This window comes from Eutrema salsugineum, unplaced genomic scaffold (assembly GCF_000478725.1).
Source record: "Eutrema salsugineum unplaced genomic scaffold, Eutsalg1_0 scaffold_12, whole genome shotgun sequence".
NCBI classification, from domain to species: Eukaryota; Viridiplantae; Streptophyta; class Magnoliopsida; order Brassicales; family Brassicaceae; genus Eutrema; species Eutrema salsugineum.
Window position 1 is genome coordinate 9,398,636 of NW_006256895.1, and position 11,079 is coordinate 9,409,714.

Below are 11,079 nucleotides of genomic sequence, written 5' to 3' on the forward strand. Positions count from 1 at the left end.
ACTAAAAATAACTCTACTAAAACAAGGCCAACTATGTCAACAAAACTTTATAAATCTACCATAATATAAACAAATAAATCTACTAACCTTAACTTCATATACTACCAAACTCTACCAAACATAGTACAAGTGTTGACCCTTATTCCATAACGTTTTGTAAGAGCATCAGCGACATGATGTGAGGCGACAGTCGGTCCAACACCACCTACGAAATCTTTATACAGTCTTCCAAGTATCTCATATGTTTTTTGCCGGGCACGAGAGGACTGCAAGGTGATTGAACAGGTGTGCATTGAAACATACATTTTAACATAGAACTTAGGACTATCTCCAATAGTCGAACCATGAACCCTCCATGTACATCATTCTACCCAACACTTAACCGTCAACAATTTGGGTGTTGAATAACCCACATCAAAGTCGAATTTATTTGCAACAGCATGCATCTTCAATCTTGTCTCGAACTCCTCTTTATTGTCATAACATTGGCCAACAGCTAAGTCTACCGACTTAATTTCTATCTCCAAATAATCAGGGATCGTTGAACATCCTCGTTTCTTTGGTAGCAGGCTCTGCATGTCTTCTTCGGCATCAGAATACTTTCCACTAGTTCCGTACTCTTCGTCATCAGTACTTGTTCTGCCTGAGTCTTCGCAATTGTTAAATCTATCTTCATCATCATCATCGTCCTCTTTCATTTCGCCATCCTTCTCTTTATCAGCTCGTCCAGATTTTTTCCCAACGCCATGATCACCTTGATCTCCTTTGTCGATAATCTCGACGCACAAGCGGACTGTATCTCTCACGGATTGATTCAAAAAACCTCTCAACTGTCTTGTACTCACAACAAAAACCGGAGGGGTATCTCTTGGTAACTTCTTTAATAACCTCTTGGGTAACATATAGCTCAATCGAAGCTCATACATACATGGATCCAAACCGAAATCTTCGTATACCATCCCAACGAAATTGCAAAACTCAATTTGACGATCCACTCCAATAACTCGATATTTTTTTATTAACCAAGAAAAGCCAACGATTTTCATGAAATACCATTTCCCAAATACAAGAATAATTTGCTCCATAAGAAAAAGAAGAAGTTAAACAAAGCAGGATCGGTGGCGGCGGCTACCCTATTTCAAAGTCCTTGGTTGCGTGGTAAATTTGGCAAATATGATGTGTAGTCACGGGAAAATTTGCCATTTACCATAAACCACTAAAAAAAGTCTACCATAACAGAGATTCAATGTTACTTACATTAGTCTACCAATTATATCTAGATCTACCAATTGACCACAAATCTACCAACCGAATTTTCGTAAATCCATCTAACTAATCTACCACTTCAGATGTTAAATATACCAACTCAAAACTAGATCTATCAAAAATATGAAATCTACCATGTATAGACAAAAATCTACTACACTCCATAATTAACACGACACGTTTTATGTGTTTTATACTATGCCATAACAACAACTTAGTTTACCGTGGTATGAGATAAATCTACCTAACATGTCAAAATCTACCTTAACTAAATAAAATCTACCGCTACATCAAGATCGGAAGTTCACGTTTACTGCGTTTTTAACTTTACCGTAACGAACAATGAATCTGATATGCGATAACTCTACCGGTGAAATATAAATCTACCACATTATAATAAGTCTACCGTGATTGATATTGTTGACATCGGTCACAAAATCTTCCGTGCCTAACGTAAAATCTAGCTGGCGGAAAATATTATCAACCATTGCATGACACAAAATCTACCGTCCAGTCAAATATCTACCAAAAAGTCAACTATCAACAATTATTTTACCAGTGAATAATAAATTTGCCCTCAAAACAAGAAAAATCTACATACCAAATTAAATCTACCCCCCCCCATAAACATATATCTACCAAAACATGTCTACCAACGCAAAAATTACTCTACCAATCAAAAATAAATTTACTGACCAAAACCATAAATTTACTAATAATATTTAAAATCTATTATTTTAAATAAATCTATCGTCAAGAAATTGGTAGATTTATATGTTGAAACGCACTGATGTAATAATGACATTTTTGTAATAACAGTTTTTGCTAACAAAACTGAAAAAGATAAAAATGGTATGCAAAATTATTCTAGTAATTTTGAAATATTAGTATTATTACATTAATTATTACATTATTTTGAAATTTTTATAAGGTTAGTTTAGTTATTCTCTCAATATTTTAACATATCACAGATCTAGATTGCTCATCATGATCTTATAGATTTAACCGTCACCATTAAAAAAAATAGTCAAAATAAAACAAGACTAAATAAATTTCAGTGCCCCAGCAAAAAACATTCAAACACATGGCACCACCGGACGATAAACACTTCCAATCTTCAAAACCAGCCATCCCCACCGCTCCTCCGCCGATCCCAAATGGAGCTACAAACTCAAACCCCATTCCAATCCCGCCACGTCATCATCCTTACCGGCAGCAACCTTACTCCCACCAACAACGACGGTGGCAACGGCCAAGCAACCGCCGGATCTGCTGCTGCTGCTGTTTCTGGTCAATCTTAATCCTCCTAATCACAATCCTCATCGCTTCTCTAATCGCAATCGGACTTTACGTCATCTACCACCCTCGTCCACCGTCATTCTCCGTCGCTTCTCTCCGAATCCAGCGCTTCAATCTCACCACATCCCCCGATTCCTCCTCCGCCGCCCATCTCTCTTCCTTATTCAAGCTAACCCTGATCACCAAAAACCCTAATTCACACTTCGTTTACAATTACGAGCCGTTCTTAGTCTCCGTCGTGACTGATCCAGACGAGATCTTCCTCGGGAACGGTACGATTCCGGCTTTCTCGAGCGGAGAGAAGAATATGACTTCGTTTAGAGGGATCGTGGTGACATCGACGGAGACTCGTGAGGTCGATTTTGGGGATGTTTCGGGTTTGAAATCGGATTTGAAGAGGAGAAATGGATTGGATCTGAAGATTTTGATGGATACGAAAGTGGAAATTAGAATGGGGAAATTGAAAAGCAAGAGAGTTGGGATAAGGGTTTCTTGTACTGAGATTAAAGGAAGTTTACCGAAAGGTAAAGCTTCTGCTACTTCAATGGCTTCCACTGATAAATCGAAGTGTAAGGTTGATCTCAGGATCAAATTTTGGAATTGGACTTTTTAATTTATATTTGTTTTAGTATACAAAATCGGATTTGTGCATTTTTTTTTACACTTGATTTCTGTTGTATCGTGGACCAAAGTTGAAAATTTGATGTAACATTAATATATTATTTTTATGTTTTTCATATGCAGTGTTTCTACGAGTTATGAAAGGAAACGTTATTCTTGGCTCCCCTATGGATCAATGTTATACTTCTTCTGATCTGAATAAATTAAGAATGTTCTGAATTAAGTGATGTTTTAACATTGTGCATACAAATTAAAAAAATTATACTGAGTTTAGAATTTTTACTTCAAATTATATCAATAAATAAAGTCAAATGAAGTTATTTTATTTTGATTTTATATAAATTTGTGAGAACATCACTGATTTAAAAACAAAACAAATCTTCTACAATATTAACTAATTCAAAACAGAAGAAATATTAATATTTTTTTTTATTCTGCAGTTCGTTATCATGACCAAATTAAAAGGAAACATGATCTAATAACATTCATATGTTAAAAGTCAGCGTTTAGAAAAGACACAGTTTTCTCTCTCCTTACGAGACGACTCCAAAAGCAATTAGATCTCTCTAACCCTAGCCGCCGCCGTCGGTGGGCTTCTCGCCGCCGACGAGAACTCTCCTCCCCCCTCTTCTTCATGGCCTCATCCGCCTCTCTCACCCTTTCTGACCCTCTTCCCCCTCCTCCCCCTCCAATCCCCCCTGATCCGCCTTACCGTATTGTAACCTCATTTCCGCTGTCGGGGCTGTTTTCCCTGCTGGTCTCTTCGCTGGCCTCTCCGGCAACTGGTTCTCCGCCTCCTTCTATCCCAGATGTCCCTTCCTCATCGGGCTCTGCAGTTCCCCCTTCAGCTCCCTCAGCGCCGCTATCCCCAGATCCACCACAGATTTGTAAGGTATCGAGCAAGGATTTTAATTGGGCATCAAACATCAATACTAAAGGGAAATTCCCAGCTTCTGAGGCGCCAGTCTCGGTTTCTCCAGATGGACGCCCTCGGGTCAAAATATCCAACGCAGTTTTCGAGTTAGGAGCAAAACTTCACTTCGATTTCATCGTTGGGATCTTTTATGGTAACGCCCCCTCATACGGAAATGTGTGGGGTGTGCTAACTTACCTCTGGGGAAAGGATAAGCGAGTAACAATGCACAAACTGAACCAGAATGCTTTCCTCTTCCACATCCCTTCTCCAACTCTTCGCAGCGCATTCTCCAGCATGAGCTCTGGCGTGTTGGCGACTCTCCGTTCTTCGTGACAGAATGGAAGGCATCCTATAGTACGGACCCCCTTCCCTCCTGAAAGTGCCAATCTGGACTTCGATTCAAAATATACCGTTTGATCTGGTCACGGAGGAAGGCACAGTAATCATCGCTAAGCTTTTTGGCAGACTCGTTGCCGTCAAACCGTTCACAAAAATTGACTCTTTTGAGATCAAAGTGGTCATGGACTTGACCAAACCTCTCCCGCTTGAAGTGGAAATTGAAAGTGAAGATGGCTCAGTCACCGTCTTGAGCGTCTCCTACCCATGGTTGCCCCCGCTATGCTCCTTCTGCCAAGAAATTGGTCATAAAGAAGGTCTTTGTCCCAAAAAGCCTAAGCAGAATGCTCCTGAAAAGAAAACTCCCAAACCCAAGAAAATTGTGGTATCCCAACCTCAGGAAAAAGTTTAACGCCAAGTAAGCAACCCCAAAAATCATCCTCCTGTGGATATCTCACCCAAAGAGACAATCCAGTATCACCAGAGCATCGTCGAGTTGGTTACTGCGGTCTCCCCCCCTCTGGCCCATACGGATGTGGTTGGCTCCTCTGGAGATCGCTCCCTGGACCTCTCCAAGGCAATCTCACTCCCCCAGCCCATCGCCAAACCTTCTTCTCAGGCCATTATCCCCGTTGATGCAGAAACCGCTCTTGTGTCTGCTAACCAGTTTGCTATCCTTGGGGATGCCACCCTGGACTTGGTATCGGTCTTGGAAGGTCAGTTGGAAATTTGGAAACCTGATAAGGGCACATCCTCTCTATCCTCATCCCCATCACGGAAAAAGTCGAAGAAACGCAAAGTTCTTTCGAACCATTCTCCACCTACATCTAGAGACCTTCCTCTTGCAATAGAGGATCGTCCCCCCAACTAAATCATCTATGTCGGATACATTTTTTTGGAACGTGCGGGGTCTTAATGAAAGCTGTAACCATCGCCCACTCGCCAACTGGATTTCTTCTCGTTCAGTAACGTTTGGAGCTCTTATCGATTGGAATCAAACCAGAACCAGATCCTGTCTCACATCGGTCAGAACTGGTCTGTCATCTCAAACTATCATTTTTCTAGCTTGGGAAAGATATGGATAATATACAAATCTCCAACTACCGTCAATCTTTTGTACTCGGATCTACAGTCTATCACCTGCGAGATCATCTTGGAGGATGGCTCCTCCTTCATTTATTCTGTTATCTATGGATCCAATATTGAAGAGGAAAGACAAAGCTTAAGGACTTCTCTTGCTGATACCCACGCCTCTTTCTCCCTTCACTCAAAGCTGTGGATTGTTTGTGGAGACTTCAACGAGATCATCTCCCCATCTGAAACCTCAAACCCTAACATAAATAGCTCGTCTGCCCCTATGCGCCGGATGAGAGATTGCCTCCTCTCTATTGGTTTATTCGATCTTCCCTCTCACGGTCCTCTCTATACCTGGACTAATAAGAGACTTGCGGATCCGGTGGGGAAAAAGTTGGACAGATGCCTTGTAAACGACCAATGGCTTCTCATCTTTTCTGCAAGTCATTGCTCTTTTGAAGCCCCAGATTTCTCTGATCATACCCCCTGCCATATTCGATTATTCTCGGAGCCTCCATCTTTTGGTACTCGCCCTTTCAAGTTTTTAAACTGTTTAACGAAGCTTCCATCTTTTCTGGATACAGTTTCAAGCGCTTGGAGTGAGGCGGGTACAGTGGCGGTCAACTGCGGTGATCTCTGTTATAAGTTGCGGAGAATAAAAAAGGATCTAAAAGCTTTATCCAGAGAGAACTACAGCAATATTGTGAAAAGGGTTGCTGAAGCATCCGATGTTCTTGCATCCATGCAGCTTGCCTTGCTAAACGACCCCTCTGTTGTCAACTTAACCTGGGAAAAGTCCGCCATGAGTATCTGGATTGCTCTTCGGGAAGCTGAGGAGAGCTTCTTTAAGCAACGATCTCGGGTAAAATGGCTTGCTGAAGGCGATTCAAACACGACCTTCTACCACAACTACACCAAAATCCGAAATGCTACAAACGCCATCAAGCACATCCTAAAGGCAGACGACTCCACAACGTCTTCGCTCCAGGAGGTTCATGAAGTTGCAGTTGACCATTTCTCATCTTTCATGAATACATTCAGAGGAGTCTTCTGTCCTGCTCTCCCTGATTTTCTAAATGATCTGCAGCCCTGTCGGTTATCTGAATCCCAAGCGGCTTGTCTTATCTCCCCAATCTCTTCGGAGTTGATCAAAGATACGCTCTTTCATATGCCTTTGGGAAAAACTCCAGGTCCAGATGGTCTCCCGGCTGAGTTCTTCAGAGCAACCTGGGGTATTTTGGGTTCTGAGGTTTGCTCGGCGGTAAAAGATTTCTTCTGATCATCGTTCATCCCTACAGCACTGAATAACACCTCTCTGGTGTTGATTCCGAAAAGACCAGGCGCCGAGTCCATCACTGAATTCAGACCGACAGCTTGCCTGAATACAACCTATAAGATAATCTCAAGGATCCTGGCTGATCGCCTAAAGCAGCATCTCCCGCAGCTCATAACTCCCAATCAAACCGCCTTTGTGAAGGACAGACTACTCCTGGAAAATGTTCTTTTAGCTTCTGAAGTTCTTCTTGGATACCACAAGGCCTCTTCCCCTCCCAGAATTACTCTGAAAGTGGACATATCCAAAGCCTTCAACTCTGTTAGATGGGATATTGTGCTCAGTGTTCTCCAGGAGCTAGGTGTTCCGGTGGCTTTCATTCAGTGGATTCGAGCTTGCATTTGCTCCGCAAGCTTCTCTATCAATATCAATGGTGTAACTTCGGGTTTTTTCAAGAGCAAATCCGGCCTCCGCTAAGGTGACCCCCTATCCCCGACCTTGTTTGTCCTGATAATGAACATCCTATCTCACATGCTTAACAAGGCTGTCGAGGGAGGTATCTTTGGTTATCACCCAGGGTGCGAAGATCTCAAACTGTTGCATCTTTGCTTCGCTGACGACCTACTCATATTCTTGGAAGGATCTGAAAAAACTATTGAGGGTGTCCTTGCTGTGCTTGGTGTCTTTGAAAAAATCTCCGGGCTTGCTGTAAACATCGACAAAACTTCTATGTTCTGCTCGGGAGTCCCTGATGACATGCTTCATCGCATTCACACAAAGCATGGGTTGACCCCATCATCCCTTCCGGTCCGCTACCTGTGCCTTCCGCTTTGCTCAAAACGTCTCTCCATCAAGGATTGTGATCCGATGTTATCCCAAATCCAAACCAAGCTGGCTAGTTGGTCGTTGAAGCTTCTGAGCATGGCAGGGCGTCTGCAGCTCATATCTTCAGTCATCTCGGGAATAACTGGTTTCTGGTGTTCTGCTTTTGTCATTCCTTGGAAAGTTATTAAGAAAATTAACAGTCTCACCTCTTCCTTCCTTTGGAATGGTTCTCCGGATATTCACTCGGGAGCAAGGGTTTGCTGGCAGGATGTTTGTATGCCAAAAGCGGAAGCCAGTTTAGGCCTGTGTAACCTCACTTCATGGAATGAAACTTGTACTTTGAAGTTGATTTAGATGATTTTCTTCCGCAGTGAGTCCCTCTGGGTTGTTTGGGTCCGAAAAACATACCTCTCTGTTGGTAGTTTCTGGTCTCAGAATGACTCAAACAACAGGTTTTCATGGATGTTCTGTAAGCTTCTGCGTCTTCGATCAAAAGCGACAACTTTCCTCTCAATAGAAATTGGTAATGGCGAAGATACTTTCTTCTGGTGGGATCCATGGACGCCCTTCGGTTCATTAATCAGTTTTCTTGGTGATCTTGGCCCCTCTCGTTTGGGCATCCCCGTTGATAGCCTAGTTTCGGATCTCATATCGGACAGGAACTGGATTCTCCCCCCGGCGAGATCTGACACACAGACCCAGCTCTACTCTTTCATAACCCAGATCATTCCATCTACCTCTAGTGACCGGCCCGTTTGGAAAATTTGGTGTTTCAAAGCTAAGTTTCCACTCCAGGGATGTTTGGAACAAAATCCGTGTCACTAAACCGGTAATGTCTTGTACCGTTTGGTGTGGCACAAGGTGAACATCCCAAAACACACGATCACCTCCTGGCTCTTCATGCTAAATCGAAACCCAACTCTTATCAGAATATCCTCTTGGGCTGAAGATGTCGATACAACGTGTTTGCTGTGTGGCCTGGAAGAAGAATCTAGAGACCATCTCTTCTTCGAGTGTCAGTTCTCTTCAGAAGTATGGCGGCTCCTGATGTCGTTTCTCTTCTTCCCAAATGCTCCGTCCAATTGGTCTATCTCTTTAGCTTGGATCGAATCATTCAAAGCTCCCAAGCATCTTGCCCTCGCAATCCGTCAAGGTTGGCAAGCGTCTATTTATGAGATCTGGTTGGAGCGAAATAGAAGATTTCATCAAGGCCTCTCTCTTCGTCCTCGCCAGATTCTTCTAAAGATCCTTTTGGTTCTCCGTCACAAGGCCAAAGCGCTTCAGTGTAAGGGTTCCAAATATGGGACTCCTCTCTCCTTGACTTGGCAACCTCCTTAGTCCTTCGGTTTCGACTGCGTTTGTGGTCTGATTGTAGTTTCTATTCGTCAGGTTCTCTGTCTTCTTGGTTGGTGTTTTGTCAAGAAACTGTTGTGATAGACAGTTTTTTCTCCTTTCTTTCCCCTTCTTAGTTTGATCGATGTTTTTGTTTTTCTGGTTCTGGCTTGATTCCTTGTATCCTTTTAACATTCATTAATTCAAGTAAGCCCTTTAACAAAAAAAAAATGACCAAATTAAAAGTAATAAAAAATATTCAATAGCTCGAAGCCGTGATTTGAAAGCATACATTCAAAGCTAGATTTTGTTTAATAATTTAAAATGACTATTTGCATTCAATTGCAAAAATAGTCTCCTAGGTTGCATGAAAACTCTAGTCGCAGTTGAATACGCGGAGAAATGCATTAGAAATGTGTTTCCTAAAAATCTTAATATTGAAACACGATAAATACATTCAATTTCACCGAATAATCTATTTACTAAATTTTTTATTAAGTCAAAGTATAATATTTATAATACTATTCGACTAATAAAGACTAAAACAACTCTCTCTCTCTCGAAATGACGACTGAGAAAGTACGGCCATAATTGAGGATGGATTCGATTGGGATCTTGAAGCAATCAAAGGATCCTCTTGCGGTGACGCTAAATCTCGAAAGGAATCTTGCTTCTGGGAAATTTTGTGTTTCAGATGTTAGGCTAAGAGATATGATGTCATCATCTTCTATTCCGAATTCTGAAAACTATATTATCCTACCCTTTTGATCGTATTTTCAGACTTTTTACTCGCTCATTCAAACAACCTCTTTTTTCCTCTCAGGCTCTTTGGATAATATATGAGTTTCAGTTTTTTTTAAAAAAAAGGTTGCCGCCAAAAAAAATCAATAAAATGTCTATGCCAATCTGGGTGCTGTAAGGGGAAGCGGCCACCATTCAAAAACTTCAAACCATACGTGAGCAGGATCCAAGAGAGGAAGAGAGCGATGATAATAATATCTATAAATTATGATTTGTGGATTTTGTTAATTAACTGTTGTTGTTGCTGTTATGGAGTTGTGTGTAGATAATAATCTAAATAACATTATCAATCAGTCTACGTTATTTCTTTGACCTGTTATGGTCTTAGTATTGTCTTCCATGCTTTTAAGACAATTTCTTTCATGTACGGACCATCACCAGGTTGTTGCTAAAATGTTGGCAGCACTGGTATTGATTAATTAGATTAGGGAGGATTGCTATTGTGACCTTAAAAATAGCTGAAATTAGTAGAATAACCTTACATTCTCGAAATTAGTAGAATAACCTTCCATTTTAAAAAAATCCGATTTTATCCTCGGGAAGCTTTGATGAGAAAAAACGTATTTACAAAAATGCCATTATTAAATTATTTCCACGTCAGCCGTTAAAATCGGACACCCAGAAATAAGTCTATCAAGCTTAATGGTAGATATATAAGTTTTGGTAGATTTAAAAATATGTCGGTAGACATAATAATTTTTGGTAGACTTAATATTCCAAAAATAGATTTGTTTAGAGGTTGATAGACTTATAATGATAGATTTATTTTCATCGAAAGGTAGATTTAAAATTGTTGGTAGATATTTGAATGTGTTGGTAGACTTGTTGTTTTTTAAAGTAGATTTATTTTCAAGTTGGTAGACATAATGTTGTTGAGTTGACTTTATGAGATGTGGTTGACCAAAATCGGTAGACTTATTAACTTTCATAGTAGACTTGTTAGACACAAAAATAGACTTATTTCTAATAAATATAAATCTACTACAATATAAAAAATTTATTCGTGATAGTTTTGTTGTATGCATGGTAGATGTAAATGTCGATAATAGATTTGTTTTGAAATAATAGACTTGTTTTCTGTGTGGTAGACTTAAAAGTTCCGTTAGAGAGTATAGATATGTGATACACATATGGAACTATGTAATAGATATATTTGGCGGTGGTAGACTTATTGTTTTAAAAAATAGATTTATTTGATAATATGGTAGACATATAACTCATTTGGGAGCTTCGATGTTGGTAGAGTTATTTGAAAATTGGTAGACCTATTCGAAATTGGTAGACATATTGAAAATTAATAGACATATTTACTTCACTGAACGGCGCGTTAAGACAA

The 11,079-nt window shown here is 40.5% G+C and overlaps 3 protein-coding genes across 3 annotated transcripts; all 3 read left to right on the top strand.

The window, feature by feature from the left end:
- Positions 1–2,350: 2,350 nt before the first annotated feature.
- Positions 2,351–3,178, top strand: LOC18025737 (NDR1/HIN1-like protein 6). The gene has a single exon (XM_006408792.2). It carries the CDS (start codon positions 2,351–2,353, stop codon positions 3,176–3,178), a length of 828 nt encoding a protein of 275 aa, XP_006408855.1.
- A 2,617-nt stretch (positions 3,179–5,795) lies between these two features.
- Positions 5,796–7,262, top strand: LOC112089192. The gene is made up of 2 exons (XM_024160172.1): positions 5,796–6,744; positions 6,853–7,262. The coding sequence occupies exons 1-2, from the start codon at positions 5,796–5,798 to the stop codon at positions 7,260–7,262; spliced, it is 1,359 nt and encodes a 452-aa protein (XP_024015940.1).
- Positions 7,263–7,298: 36 nt separating this feature from the next.
- LOC112089193 lies at positions 7,299–8,948 on the top strand. The gene is made up of 4 exons (XM_024160173.1): positions 7,299–7,755; positions 7,811–7,880; positions 7,982–8,363; positions 8,472–8,948. Exons 1-4 carry the CDS (start codon positions 7,299–7,301, stop codon positions 8,946–8,948), a joined length of 1,386 nt encoding a protein of 461 aa, XP_024015941.1.
- Positions 8,949–11,079: the final 2,131 nt, after the last annotated feature.